The following is a 15,745-nucleotide window of genomic DNA, read 5'->3' as shown; positions in this document are numbered from 1 at the left end:
TTAATTAAATTATAAGGAAAATACTCAAATATGTATCCAAGAAGATATGTGGAGCTTACAATTTGTCAAACTAGAAGCTGTACAATTCCATCATTCAGAAAATAAAGACACCCATCTCCAGGAGGTCTGTGTTACTGTAATAGCACAAGAGGTCTGTGTTTTAACGCTTTTGTATGAGTTGTTTTACTCCATTTTCAGCAAAATGAAAAATGTTTAGTTTTGGAAACAAGAAAAACACTTTTGTGTGCTTGACTTGATTGTGTCTGATTGAAGCATGCTAGCAAGCCCACAATTATGCAAGTATTAAGTGAATGCCTGGATCATATCCATGGAAAACTTCAGTGTCTGATTTCTTCTGCCACCTCTTATAACAAAATTTACTTTTTTTTAGAAAAATAATGCTTGCTGTACAGACATTTGGTGGGACACTGGTAACAATGGTTAATATAGATTTGTCTAACGTCATAGCTGCAGATGAGGGTTAAAATTACCTCTTTTTTTCTAATTGTTTCTTCTTATGTGGTAACATTTCATTTTCATCCTCAGTCCCTGCTTTTTTTCATAGGCTTTGGTACCTTCATTTAGAAAGACATAGAATAGAATAGAAATTTTAGCTGTTACATAGGAACTTGATTCTAAAATATTCATCAGTTGCCTCATTTATTAAATTTTCAAACTGCTGTGCCTCACCAGTCATTTCTGAAAGAAAATAGATGCAAAGAAACAGAAAAAAAAAAAACCAACAAAAACACCCATGCTTTTAAAAGCATGCCTTACATCTCTAGCTCACCTACTTTTTAACCACCAGGCCTCACTGTTTGTTGTGTAGTGGCATCTGTTCTGCTCTGCTTTGGAGGAGAGAACATTTTTCTCTTTCTAAAACACAAGCTGGTCTTAACATAAATAACACACCTAAATGTCCCTGAGGCAAAAGTTTTTATAACATGCAGGCAGACTAGCTGAATACAATAGACCAAGTTCTACCTGAAATTTGAGTTGACTTCCACTTGCTAACAGCCAATTAACATAAATAGGTAATCCTCCCTCAGCAGTACCTGGAATGGGTCTGTGAAATTGGGAACTTAATATATTTTAGCTGAATCACCTGCCTAGTTCAGGCAAGCCAACCTAGCAGCACCCTGGGAGACTCCAGGGCCAAGGCTCAGTGCAGCTGAAGAGCAGATTCAGAGCTGGTAGGGTCAGATCCGGCACAACAGACTGTGACAAAGGCACAGATAAGCTAGCCACTAAGTCAACTCATATTCTTTGTGCAAGCTCACACTGAGGTAGAGGTAAATCTGTTTGGTTACCATGCACTGTCACAGGTATGCACTAAGGGATTTCTGTACTGGCAGTACCATCTGCCAGAGAACTCCCACTAAGTTCAGTGGAAACAGGTGCGTATCTTAGTCAACTTCACCATGGTCATCTCTCAGATATAGGTGTCTCTTATGTTCACACTTGATCTCTTCAATGTTCACTTTAATAGAAAGTGTTATACTACCAGGTAGGTTTTGTACAGCAGGTCAAGAGCCACAGCAGAACTGTTGGACATACTGTGATGAAAGACAGTCAGGTCTTAGCAAACACCCCATCTCCCTTGCCATTGTCTCTGATGGGCAATATATTTGTCTTAAGGTGAGAACACTAGGTGGGAATTGCAGAAGGAATGATTTGGACACTCACTTAATCAATCCATTCCAGAGATGGGGGAGTTGTGGTGATTGCTATTGACTTTGGTATGCATCAGCCTGCAAAATCTATAAAATGCTGCTGAAGACTGGGCCGGCTGAGTAAACTGGTATCCTGAGGTCACAGGCAGCTATCTGGTGATTCCCCAGCCCCACAAGGATACCTGCAGGGTATGTCCAGCCCTAAGACAGGGAACACCCACTTTTGGGGGGGGGGGGGGGTAAGTAAAGGTGCTATGATCTGGTAAGACACAAATATAAAAATCCTAAAGTAGTTACATAGGGGCTTTGCAATTCTGAATTCTGCAAGACCAAAGAGTGTAAACCTGTTTACTTGTAGCCAAACCTGACATTTTATAACCTTTTATACCTGCTTATATTATATACTGCATTGACGACATTTAGATGCTGTATTAGCAACAAATCTTATCATAATAATCCACATAATCGGTGTCATATTTCTCGTGCCTGACTAAGAGTCTTCTCTCTATCACTCTGCTATACATACATATAAGAAGGTCATATCCATTAACAGGAGGACTACTTCTTCATGAATTATGTTACAGACATTTAAAACAAACAGAAAATAAATTTTAATAATTCAAGTTTAAAATTAAAAACTATCAAGTGGCATAGTCATTGTATTCATCTGACTGCTGTCAGGTATTTTTTTCTTACAAGATGGTTCAGGGAATCTTATGGGATCCATATAGGAGTCTTTCATTCTAATATATATTTTTGTTGAAAAAAATAAATTAGAGTTAGATAGTATTGTTATTAAGAGGTATTGCTGAAGTTATGACACCTGAGAATACACAATATCTTTGCTCCTTTCCTGTTGGAAGAGGTTGTATTTTCATCTTATGCCTTTGATATTTTTTTAAATTTTTGCATATATTTGCATATGTGATTTACCAGCAGCATGTTGTGATCTGACAGCCCTCTGATTCTGGCTTCAGTGGACTGTGACAGAATTTGAATCACCTAATTAGAACTTTGCGATTATCACACATGGTCTTTAGGCTTCATCTTTTGGCTGCAGAGTCCACTAAAGTGCCACAATGAAAGTCACCAGGCATATACTCTCTGAACAGTGAATAAAGGAAACAGAAGAGGTAGGAAGAATGTGGGGTTTCATTGTTAGAGAAAACGCTGTAGATGAAGAAGCCTTTGTCCTTGTCCCCAGACAAACACAACTAAATATTAGGTCTGATATTCAAAGCCGGTTCAGTGCCATTTTGTATATGAACATTTTTCAATAATAAATTTAATTCTAAATAAAAATAATACTAGGCCAAAACACCGGTTCTTCCTGTTTTGCAGAATGTCTGAGCTGTATTTCTTACCTTGTTAATCTGTTTCACTTCACATATGCTGTCAAAAACAGTTTACATGTTTAACTTACATGAATTCAATGAGTGTTAAGAGTTATTTGGCACTTTCTTACATTGTTGGGCAAGTGAATATTATTACTCAATTCTGAGAATTAAGCAAACAAGATGAATGCCTTTCTGTAACTGAAAGTTTAATTGGCTAACCAAGTTGTGAATTCCAGAGAGCTTGCCCTGCATGAATGATAAAATAGGAATAAAAATAGCTAAGTAGGAAATCACACTGCATGGGTTTGGTAGGGTTTTTTGGGTTGTTTTTTTTTTTGGGGGGGGGTGGTTCCCTAGGAGAGAAAGTCTTATTCTTCCAATGTTGTGAGGATATGGAGATATAATTCTATCTAGTAGTAATTTCTATGGTATTCTATTATAGTTTGTCAGTGTGGCTTTCATGACTTTCATAGTCATGAATTAGGTGTTAAGCTAAAATCCAATAGAATTACATGGATATAAGTCTGTAAATAAAAGGAAAATTAGGCCCACCAATTCTTAGCATTAACTCAAGAACCCATTTAATTGTAGGATTTGGGAAGCCTGTATTTATCTTCTAAATGGGATATTTACTGACAAATTATTATCAAAGTGTCATACGTGTGTGAAATTTTACTGTGTGACATCTGATAGCTAATTCTACAACAGGGGCCTCTGACAGTCAAGAGGAATGTCACTGACACAGAAAAGGTGATTTATTTTTCCCTCAGGGATCTCTGGGTCTTTGTAATTGCTGGGAAAAATCTTCTATTTGTACAGGCTTTGAGGAGATACTTCATTTTACTGACTTAGGAACATATTTTTAAGAAATTAACTCAAATTTATGTTCCTATAAAAATCTTTCCTCTTTAATTAATTTCTCCCATTTTCATTTGCTGTTTTCCTCTATAACATGATTTTCCTGTAGTGGAATAGCAAAGCCTGAGAACTTTAACTGAAACATATGGCTTGCTTCAAAAATGAAACAATAGATAATGCAGACATTTTTCATTCCCTATGATGGATGGTGTTTTCACATAAATGGTATACATTCCTTTTTGATTACAGTTTGAGAACATTGTTTCATAAACATGGGAATGCACATTACCTGTACCTATTAACGTATTAGTTTAGACTTTTGCAAGAAATGTAATGGAGGAGGAAAGGAAAATCCTTTAAAATGTCAGATTGTAAGTTTACTTTACTTTTGTAGTAATATGGGTGTGGTATTTTGTTGCTAGGACACACAATTGACTTTTTTTTTTTTTTTTTTAAACTTGTTCCTGGTCAGTAATACTGTGCAAATAATGTTTTCTTTTGTATTTTTGTTTGTTTGTTTGGGCGTATCGCGGTTTTGCTGGAAAATTGAAGCAAGGAAAGAATGTATACTAAAGGAACCACGTTCAAAAGATCAGCAAAGCGGAGATCCAAGTTAATTCAGAAAGATTTTGAATTTTGCATTTAGTAAAGCGGTATGATTCCAAATGCAGAATAAGGAATCCGTTCACACTGCAGCTGGTACACGTTCCTGGGAAGCCTTTTTTCTTCCTTTGTGTGTAAGCCTGTGCCATCCATCGCACCATCACAGAACCCACGTCAGGGGGAACTGAAAGAAAAAGCACAATAGGACCACGTGACACACATTGCTATTAGCCTTTCCAGGCACACATTAAGTAGACTATTAAATGATCTCAGAATATTGCTTTGTACTTTCTGAGATGTGGAAACTGTACGAGCATTTAATTGCCACGTGCCATATTCCCCATTGTGCTCTTAACACACTTCTTCCAACCCGTCTGGCACGACGAGTGCACGGTTAAGGAATTTTAACGGGGGGGCTACACATCCTTTGTTGCCATCCTTACACAGTCTGCGGCACACGCTCGGGAAGCTCGTTGTTTCGCCAAGCCTTAAATCGAGCTGTAGGATCCCTGCAATTGTGTGAGCCGCGCGCAGGAGCAGGACAGCACCTGGAAAATCAGAACTGTCAGAATTAGCCTTCTAGCCAGAGACAGCATTAGCGGGGCAGCAGAACTCGGGTGCTGCCCGTTCAGAGCCCCGTGTCGCAGTCCAGCGAGCGCCGGCCGCCTCGGCGGTGCCGTTCTTTTGTGGGCAGCGGGAGCCCCCCGCCTCTGCCCGCAGGGCGCGGGGGTGTGGACGGGGGTGTGGACGGGGGTGTGCCCACCGGTGCTGCCCGCGCCCGCTGCCCCCGGCGCCGCCGCTGCCCTGCGGGGGTCAAACCCGTTCCTCCGGGGGCGGCTCCGGCGGGACGCGGCGGCAGCCGGGCGGGCGGAGGTCGCCGGCGGGCAGAGGCGCCGGGACCGGCCGGGACTCGGGGAGGAGGGGCCGGCGGCGGCGGGAGGAGGAGCAGGCGGCCGTACGTCACTTTCCCCGGCCGCGTGTTTACGTGGAGCTGAAGATGGCGGCGCCGGTGGCCCCGCCACGGCAGCTGTCGTCGATGTGAGGCGGGACGGGACCGGACCGGACAGCGAGCGTGTGCGCCCCGGCTGAGGGGAGGGCGCGGGGCGAGCCCCTCCTCCTGCCGCCGGTAACACCCTGCTCTCCCGCACAGACGCCATGGAGGACGAGGAGCGGCTGAAGAAGCTGGAGGCTGGGAAAGCCAAGGTAGGAGAAGGAGGCGGTGGCGTGGCGGGGAGACAGCGGGGTGAGGGCGGGGAGGGCTGACAGCGGTGCCGGGTCGAGCGGCGCGGTGCGGCGGCGGAGCGGGGCTGCGGCAGGGGCTTGGCGCGGGGCCCCGCCGCGAACAAAGCCGCGGGCGGAGGAGGCGCTTTTGTGCCGCCCGCCCCGCGCTCCCCCGCCCGCCGCGGGGCCGAGCTGCGCTCCCGGCCGGGCGGTGGGTGCCAGCCCGGCGACACCGGCACGCCACAGGTGCCCGTGGGCACTCGGGGCAGGACGGTGACAGCCCGGACAGCGCCCGCTGTGGCGCCGGGCGGGGTAAGAGCCAAGGAGGAAAAGGAGAAGGAGCGTTAACCTCATTACCCTTCGCAGCCGAGGCGCGAATCCCGTTTGTCTGATAAGCCTGGGAAACCCTGTGAACCTTTAAGGAAGTTTATGAAACCGACAGCTTTTCCTGCTGTGGGACTAATGCCGCGAGAGAGCCGTGGGAGGCAGAGGATTAGCGATGCCTCCAGTGGTGCGGCGCGGCGCGGTGCCCGTGCCGGCGGGCCGGGAATGCCGTGAGTCGCCTGCGGGACCCCGCCGTGTGCGCCCGCAGCCCGGTGCCCGCCCGCGGAGCTGCGCGCAGCCGTCACCGCTTCGGGGCTGTCAGGCGGCTCAGACGCTGCTCTGCGGCCTAACCCAAGGGTTAATCGGAGAGCTTAATTATTCTAGTCTAAGCGTGGCTCAGTACACACCGACTTGCACAGCGTTTCGCCTTCTGGGCAGCAGACCAGACTACACTTCAAGAGAACCTCTTTTTAACTTCAAAGAAAGCTTTGCTGCGGTCAGCGAGATAAGCTAATTAATGGCATTCTAGATAAAATTAGTGTTTTGGCGTTAGGTATCATTTATTTCCTTCCTGTAGACATAGCTAAATGATAAGAGTTCAGAGGTTGGTCGGTCATTAATGCTAAAGATATGCATGTAACTTGGCAGGAGCTAATAGTACAGCCAAAACGAAGACAAGCTGCAGATGAAGCTATGAAGCATCGTTGTCTTATTTATGCAGACTATGGAAAAGATATAGTTCCTTCTACAAAGAATTATATATTATAGTAAATAGGTATGACTATATAATATATACTTATATTATAATTATATATGTAAATATATAAATAGGTATTTTATATTGTACTAAATAGGTATTTTGCTGTATTTGTAAAATCCTGCTTAACTTAGTGTGTTTCTGTTTGGGTTCATAATGACTGTTGGGAAAATCTCCTAGATGGAGTTGTATGCTTGTATAGAAAAACCTGTTCCTTAAATGTTTACTGCAAGAGTGGTGTTTGCACAACATTATGTATTATAAATTAGATCCTGGTGGCAGTACATTCTTTCACAGATTGGCTAATTCTTTTGCAGAAAATTGGAAAGTAGTCCACAAAGAAAATGGTTGGAGTAGATTTGCCAGTATTATAAATCACAGTGAAGAATTTAGATTTTTCCGCCCTTGTTGGCCTGGGATTAACACAGAAAATTAATGACAATTACTGAAAATTGAACCAAAAACCAGGACTCTAGCAGCAATTCAGTGGCTTCCTTCAAGCTCTGAGAAAAGATATATACACTTTACTAATTTTTTTCTGTATTTTAAGAGTACTGTTGTAACTTTCACTATTCTGGTCTTTTCTATCTAAAACCTAATGCTGTTCTAATGCCCGATTTTATTATACTATGCTTAGACTTTAGTATTCTATGGTTTTAATGTCCCCTGTGATTTAAGTCATTATCACTCTTTAAAGCTATACATGGTTTATGTGAAAAGGAACTATAAAAGCAGTGTGAGTTTTTTCAGATTTTTTGTGTTCTGTGTTGCATTTACCTCTTTTTTACATGTGAATGTAAAAATGTGTTGTATAGTGGAGATTAGGTCACAGTCTTTCAGTGACAAATGTCACTGATGAAAGCAGAAAAGAAGAAATTGTGTTAGCAGAGAATGGAAGCAGGAGTTGCTCCTGCAGCTGCTTTTCTTTTTTCCAGACACATTCACAGTAGTGTAGTCAGTGTATCTCCTAAAATTTCCTGGCTCCAATGGATATTTTCTACAAACCACAGCAACAAGCATCCGGAAAACTTTTGAGCTTTATCACTTGAGAGTTATTTAAATAAAATAGCTGAAAGAATGTATTTAAGTATATGTTATTACTGTGCCAGAAAGCTCAGGTATTGCTATACTGCAGATACCTTAAACCATCCACCTGAAATTACAAACTTTAAATTAGATGTTTCATAAACTACATAAAATGTAGGTATTTGGGAGTTGAGACCTGGATACTTGTTTGGTTTGGGTTGTTTTTTTTCTTGTAAAGTCGGCAATGCTAAATCTCAGTGTCTGCATATTAAACCATATGAACTTTCTTGTAAAGCAACTATTTGGTTGTTTTCTGATATCAAGTAGGCAAATGTGGCATTTGGTTTTGTGTGAATTTATCTACAATGGAACTTCTTCTAGATGTCTTCAAAGTCACTGTCCCCCCACATAGATCTTTTACAGAGAAGTGTATTAAAAGTGGATCTTCTGCAAATTAATTTTCATCTGAGTCCTCTTTATTGTTACTGGAAATGAGAAGCTGAGCTGTGAATCTTACCTTGATTGAATGCTGCTATGTGTACTCAAGCCTGGCAGAATAGGTCTCATTGTGAACACACAGCCTTTGCCAGTACATAATTTGAAAATGGGAATAAAAAGTCTTGATGGCAGCTCACCAATGTTCATATGTACCTTCTGATTCTAGGAGACTACACCAAGTCTGCATTATGAAGCAATGCACCCATATGTTTTTCTGTCTGTTACAAGCTGCAAAGGCAAGGGAGGCACAAAGTTAAACCTGGTAAATTACATGCTCCTTTTTCCAGACCTGTAGTCATTCATTTTCTTTTGCCGTGAGGTAAATCTGCTGAATATTAACCCAGCCTCTGTAAATGTCTGTCTCCCTTCCATTGAACTGATCTCTCCGCTCCTTTATAGAACTCCCTTCTACCCCAAACAGGCTGTTTCTTTCTCTTACCTTGCGGTATTGTTATGGGAAGCAAGAAGAGTGTTTGTTAGAAAGGCCAGTTAAGGCAAACAGTGAAAGGGAGATGATGTGTGCCAGCAACAGCAGTATAGATGCATGCTATTAGGTTGGTCAGTGCCCTAAAACACAGTGACATTAGAAATCCATTAGATGTGTTTTGGGCCTTGCTGAGGAGATTCTGGAATATTGTTGATGGCCTGAGATAGTGAGTATGTATCTGGTCTTAAAAAAAGACTACGGAGGATGGTGATTGAAGATCTTGGTACAGCATACTACGTGTGGATTCCTGCGTGCATCAGTTTGCTTGGAAAGGTCATCTAACGTTAAAGTGGGTACTATTTGTGGTAGTTGGGTTGCATATTTTAATTTCATGTATTTATTTAGCTGCTTAGTAGCTGGCTTTTCTTATTAGGATGTAGCACTGTCTTGATCAACTTTCAAAACTACCGTGAGTAGTTTGCTAACTTCAGAATAAAAACACCCCCTGTCAGAAAGTGGCTGAAAGTGTTTGGTATAAAGCTTTTGAAATTTATAAAAATATTTTAATTTCTGTGCACACAGACACACATGAAAGGCACATGGCAAAATTGAGATGAAGCTATCAACCAGCAGGTTTTATGGAATAGTCCATTTTACAGTACTGATATTTAGTTAGCAAAGCATTTAAATAAGTGTTAAAATTTCTAGTGAGCAAAGGGCACTCCTTAGCTGTATGCTTATTTTTCCTATGGGAGGGGTGAACAAGGTGAAGATAATAATACACTTTGTAAGTTCTCTCGGGTTGGTGTAGGATTTCAGGTCTAATGTTAGAAATAAATAATTCAGTGTCTTGTTTTTCAAAGCTTTTATGAATGTTTGAAATACATTGTTGTAGTGTTCTAAGAAACTATGTAATTGTTGGAGAACCTGAAGAAATTAGTGAGTTGGTTTAGTTTAAACACTTGAGAACAGAGTAAGGCTGTTACTGCTTTTGATCTATACAAGAAAATCACTGAGCAGATGGAGCAGTGATGTCGGTTGGGGAATCTCTAATGGCTCTCAGTGGACAAGTATTACAGGTTGTATAACTAATTTGGCAAGTTATCTTCACAAATTGAATAGTCAAAAGAAATAATTGCATATTTTGTCATCTGCTCATGCATGTAAATATTTCAGATGGCTGAAGATAAAAATTATACTTATTATTAAAATATCATTGTCTAAGAGTCTGGGAATGTTTGCTGTTTGCATTGTTATGTCTTCCTTTTTTGAGGGGAGAAGATTTTCCTCACCCATCTCTAGCCTCTTTGGGCTGAGTACTTTCACAAGTCTCAAGGAAAGGTGTTGATACGTTGGGGTTTTTTAAAATAAAACACTCAAGCAAAAGTGGAATAGTTATGTGACTCAGTAATTAAAGCTCTGATTTAAATCCCCCAGAAGAACTTAAAAGTATAGACTGTGTGTAAAACAGTCCTTTTAAACTCCCTGTAATTTACCTGAAGAGGAAAAAAAGCGGTATCTCAGTGGTTATTAAAGAGTTTTTCATCACTGAAGTCATGGATCACAAAACATACTGCTTTGAAAGGGACCTACAAGGATCAAGTTCAACTCTTAAATGACTTAAGATGGTTATATATGGGGATTGAATAAACAACCTTGGCGCTATCAGCGCCATGCTCTAACCAATTGAGATAATTTAAGGGTCAGTCAAATTAAATAGATGTAAAACTTACATGTCATTAAATAGCTGGGCTACTAACACATTATCTTTTGCTTTCAAGTGTAGACTGTTCATTTTGTTTATCCTGTCTGCCTCAAATAACTTGAGCAAAAATAAATGGAATTATGGAAGGAAGAATTTAGTTCTCAGTCTGCATTTTCCTACTCTGCTTTCCTCTTAAAAGAAGTTGTATTTGCCATTTCATGGAGTGCTGATTTCATCATAAAGCCCTAGTAATTGTGGTCACTCTTCATAAATTATGGACGGGAGAAGCTTTTTGAGTTAAAAGTTCACAGCACTGCAGTGGTGCTTTGTCTGTATCTGAAGATGCTGGTGTGTATTAACAGACAAGAGAGGAAGCAACTGCATCTTTTAAGAGTTCCCTGGAAAGGCATGGGAAAGCTTTGGCTCGAGAGTATAGTGAAACTATGAAAAAATACTATAGTAGTTTATTTGATTGAACCCTTTTTCTTGCACATGAGGATCCTCAGAAATCTGTATCAAATATGTTTATAGTTCCTAAGCGTTCTTTTATTGTATTGCAAAGCTGTCTTTTTCTAGGTCCTTCTGAACTTGAGGGGTTTGACTTCTTTTTGTTTACAGGCTTCAATCTGCTTGCTCCTTTGCATTTCTGTCAATTTTAAATGCAAATAATAGGAGGTATGTGAATTGCATGTGTATATTTTGATTACGAACATGAGTAAGCTTAAAAGCTTCCTTTGTGTTGCTGAGAAAATCACAGATATGGCTGAACATTGCTCTGCAAGAACATGTGGTTTAAAAACTTTTTTGAGTAAAAGAAGATAAGACAGAAATTCAGTAGAGGTGAGAAAGGAACAAAGTGTGAGGTGTTCAGCTTATGCATGCATTTATTTTTGTTCATAAGGGTGGATATCTATGTTGTATTGTAGAAAAAAAGATTTTATATACATTTGAGATAGAAATACATTCTGTCTATAATTGATTTCTACTGGGGTGGTGCATAAAATGAGAGATGAAATGGAAATCTGTGAGGCCATTTTTTTTTTTTTTTTCTTTAAAAAGAGAGTTTAATTTTTTTTTTCTCATGTGTTCAAAATTTTTAATGGACTCTATAAGGTATTTCTTAAAAAAAAAGTACTTGAATTGAAATCTGGGATTTCTACTATCTTTTAAAGTGAAACTACTAGAAGTCTTCCTGTTTCCAAGTGTGGGGTTTTTTCATATTGTTGGTTTGATCTCTATTTCCTTCATTCCAGAGATCTTTTCTTGCTTTTGATGCAGGGCTTGATTATTGGTTTTAGATGTTATTAGCAACGTACCCTTTTTTTCACGTCTTTAAAGTAGCTCTCTATTTTCCAGTAAGTGGTGCAAGGTAGAACGAGCTGTTATTTATACTTGTTTTCTTCTGTGAGTGCAGAGAAATATCACTTCAAAATAACCTTTGTTCTTCTGCCAGTTTAGAGAAAATTGTTCTTTAATCCAAAATGCTAGTGAATTTCACAAAAAGAGAGAATAAGTCAACACAGTATAGTTAGTAGCACTGTGAAAGCAAGAAATGGCATTGTAAAAATGCAGCTTAAAATGTTTTGTTGTTCCTTGTGCAAGGAGAAGGAATTACAGAAAAGAAAGCACAAAGTTGCTCTTTGCCTGCTTCCCAGACTTTCTTCATTTTAGCACTAGTCTCTCCCTCATTTCTGTAGTCTTCTTTCCAACTACTTATTTTCTTTGTTTTGCTATTGCAACACGCATAGTGAGATGGCTGCAACATTTGTTTCCCTGTTATAACTAGAATCTAGAAAAGTTTGTTTGTTGGAACTTCATTGGAAATAAGCTTGATCACCGCCACAAATTCATTCTAAATTACTTTCAGTAAAGTGTATCTGATACTCCAAGGAAATTGGCATATGAAGGTGTTGCCAGAAAATCCTGTATATTTTTCGTGACAGGAAATAACCAATCAGCTGGATGCTTTTAAATATTGACTCACAGAAGTATTAACTGTGGAATAATATATGGCTACTCTAGCATCTGAGAGTTTGGAATAGTGAAAAATCTGATGAAAATAAGGACAAGAGAAAATAGGGTTGTTGAAGTAAGTCCAATTTTGTTGAACTACTGTATATTGCAACATCAGATTATGTACTAGTAACACAATCCTAATTTAGGGTCTGAAAGCTCTTTCTTAAATATCTGTCCCACAGAGAGAGATTTCATGGTGTATCTGTGTATTTGTTTCAAAATAATTTTGTTATTGATGCAAGCTAGCATGTCACTTTGAATTTGGAACGATAAATGTACCACAGTTCAACAAGACACAATTGATAATTGCCATCTTTTAACTGCTATGCTGAAGCATAAATAGTTCTTGATATTTATGTTGATGAGATGATCATTTGTTGACTGCAAAGCATTGGCACACCCTATTGTGTTGATGGTTCCAGTGTTCCTGTTTATTGAAGGAAACCTTAATCTTCATTTTCCTGTGATTTCTTGAGAAGCCAAAATTTTATAACTACCTTTCCTACAACCAGTGGAGTAAAGACTGAAAAATTAATGAAAATGTTCAGATTTCTTAGAATTCTTAGTTTCTTGGAAGTATGGAATGAGTTCTCCTGCTTCTCTCCTCTTCTAAAGAGGAGCCCCAGCAAGCTTCCAGGTGGAACAAATTCAGTAGTTTTCAGCTGGGAAAAGGAATGTGAGACTAGATACCAAATACTAAGTTTAGGGTGAGGGAGTGATCAAATCCTAGTTGTAACAACACTGGGCATCATGGCAAAACAAAGAAGAGGTGGTTTTTTGGATTGTGCTTCCAAAACGCAGAACATGAAGAAACTCTAAAATCCTTGACAATGGGAGATGATAGTGATAAAGAGAATATATACCATCTTTGTGATATTTTTAGAGGAGAGCCTAGATTTGATGAAAACTGTACTGCCATGGCAAAATTACAGCATAATATCTAAAACTGCGATAGCAAGCAAGATCCAAGAAGATTGGTGGAGTTGAAGAGATGGAGTAGGGACTAAACGTGTTTCTGTGCAAATATTGATAAAATAGGTGTTCCAGAGAATGAGCAGAGTAAGTTGCATAAGAGTTTATTCAAATCTGAGTTCAGTGGTAGGCTGTGATTTGATAGAAGAGGTTATCCCTTAATCCTGGCTTTGTTTGCTGACCTTTTTACCTATCATTAAACTCTTCTCTGTGGAGAAACCTCCATACCCTACCACGAAACACGGGGAAAATATTTAAGTATTTCTAAATCCATTTGGATTGTCTAAGGGAGGTAACTGGTTTAACATAAACCCCATATATTTGCATATATATCTATTCAAATAAATATTGAGAATGTATACTTTCAATTAAAAGGTGTATAGGAGAAATGTCTTACTATAAAAGATAATGCTCAATAATGATAAGAAAACCCTGTCTTGGTCACCCTGTATGCTGTGTTAACTTGCCTGGTTTACTGTGTTAAAAAAAATAAGGGTTGTTCTTAAAGACTCCTTAAAGATATCTGGATGTGATAGATTTTCTTAATTGTTTGGACTATATTCCAGAAATTCAATTTAGCTTTCTTTAAAAAAAAAAAACAAAAACAAAAAAACCCCAACAACTCAGAACCAAAACCCACCACAAAACACCTCTCCACAGACAAGTGCAGTTTTGTGAGCAATATCAATGTCTTTGTGAGCTTGCTTTTCAGCAGCATGTAAAAAGTGATAAAAGCCTGTCAAAATGGTACAAGCCTGTCAAGCCTTGCACACTGAGCATGAAATTTATGGAGTTGGTTCTTCCCTTATGTCTGCTCTGCTGAGAGCTGTCTCTCTCTCACAAGCTGCAATTTGTGGGCTTTATTCTCACTCTGTCCATTCAGTGCTAGCCATGTCACGTTGTGGGAATTAATGTAAAAGTGATATAAACAAGATGGGAAAATGGTGAAGCACAACTGAGTTCAACTTGTTCTAAAGTATTTACAATTTACTAAAAAAGAAAAGAATCAAAACCACAAACATTTCTTAAAATGAAAAATTAAGTTTTGTTCAGTTTCTATATGGAGTTGAAGCACAGAGGTGGCCAGAATGCACATGAATAATCACTTAAAAATGTATTGAAATTCTCCAGAATTTCTGCTTTTGAAACGATGTTCCTGAAAAGATTGTATTGACAACTGGATGGAAGTTATCACATCACTTGTGTTTATTAACAAGGAATCAGTTCCTGATTAGCATGAACTGTATTTAAACAATTGATCTGTATCTGAAAAGCTGATTGTCTTGTTGCCAAAGATGTAACCTCTCAGATTCTGTGCCAGTTGGCGCTTGTCAAGTTGAAAAATTTTATAATCCTGTGTTGGTAATTAATAAAGTCTTACTTAGACATAGTCTGTTCTAGAGGCGCCTCTTTCTTTCAGACTTCTTGGTTAATGAGAAATTTGATGCAAACACAACTCTTGACATCTTGCTGTGCCTTTACATGTTCTGTGTGTTGGGTTTTACTTCTCTCAATTTTTGATCTTTAAATATCTCTGTCCCAGCTACATTTTTACTAAAGAGAACACTGTAGAGAGGAAAAATGTAGATGTATTCTACATAAATGCAACTAAATTATTTCCTCTTAGGATGAAAAAGTTAAATTTACATGAATCAGAGTAATGTAAACAGTACATAGAGATTTGAAGTAAATCAATAGTTTATGCTTTTTCTAACATCCAAAAGTACTTTTGTCGGCTCTTCTCAGCCAATATCTAATGAACTCTTCTTCCTCATTTAGTATAATGACTAAATGTTACAATGCAGGAGGAAGGAAAAATATGCATTGTTGGGCAGTGCAGGAGTTCTGCTGATCGGGAAAAACATGCAGTGGGCTGCAGCTCCTTTCTTGAAGCATCAGCACAAATGACAAATGCTTTTGTGATTCGAGTTTTCTTGCATTAGCTACCTAGAGAAGTCTGGACAAAGCCTTTTCAGATACAGATTCTCTCCATGCAATTCTTTGTGTTGCAGTATCATTGCATCTTGAAAGCCCTGTGCTCTAGAAATGGTAGGGGTTTTTTAAGTTAACTGATTAGAATTTGCAGTTGACTGTTTGCAGTGTGTTGTGGAAGGAGTATTGATGAGGATCCCACAGTATGTAGTAGTTGCCTGACTGCAATTTTCTGTAGATGTATCAGGATTTTTGTTGTAGGATTCTCATCAGTATTCATAATTTTTGAGAAACAGTTGCTTATCCCCAGCCTTGGCCCCCTGGAAGTCACATTGATGCTTGATAATTCGCTGTGACCGCAGCTGCAGTTATCCTGCAGTTATCGGCAAGACCGCA

General features: G+C 39.4%; 1 protein-coding gene across 5 annotated transcripts in view; it reads left to right on the top strand.

The window, feature by feature from the left end:
• The first annotated feature begins 5,472 nt into the window (after positions 1 to 5,472).
• AKAP9 (A-kinase anchoring protein 9) overlaps positions 5,473 to 15,745 on the top strand; it is a 106,324-nt gene continuing 96,051 nt past the window's right edge. For all 5 annotated transcript variants that reach the window (XM_040077411.2, XM_040077336.2, XM_040077166.2 and 2 more), the window contains exon 1: positions 5,473 to 5,674. In XM_040077411.2, coding sequence (XP_039933345.1) covers positions 5,627 to 5,674 — 48 coding nt within the window. In that variant the 5' untranslated portion in view covers positions 5,473 to 5,626. The remainder of the gene's footprint in view (positions 5,675 to 15,745) is intronic.

Source organism: Hirundo rustica, chromosome 1, assembly GCF_015227805.2.
Source record: "Hirundo rustica isolate bHirRus1 chromosome 1, bHirRus1.pri.v3, whole genome shotgun sequence".
Lineage (NCBI taxonomy): Eukaryota > Metazoa > Chordata > Aves > Passeriformes > Hirundinidae > Hirundo > Hirundo rustica.
The sequence above is the reverse complement of the archived record's forward strand: the minus strand, read 5'-3'. Positions and strand labels throughout refer to the sequence as shown.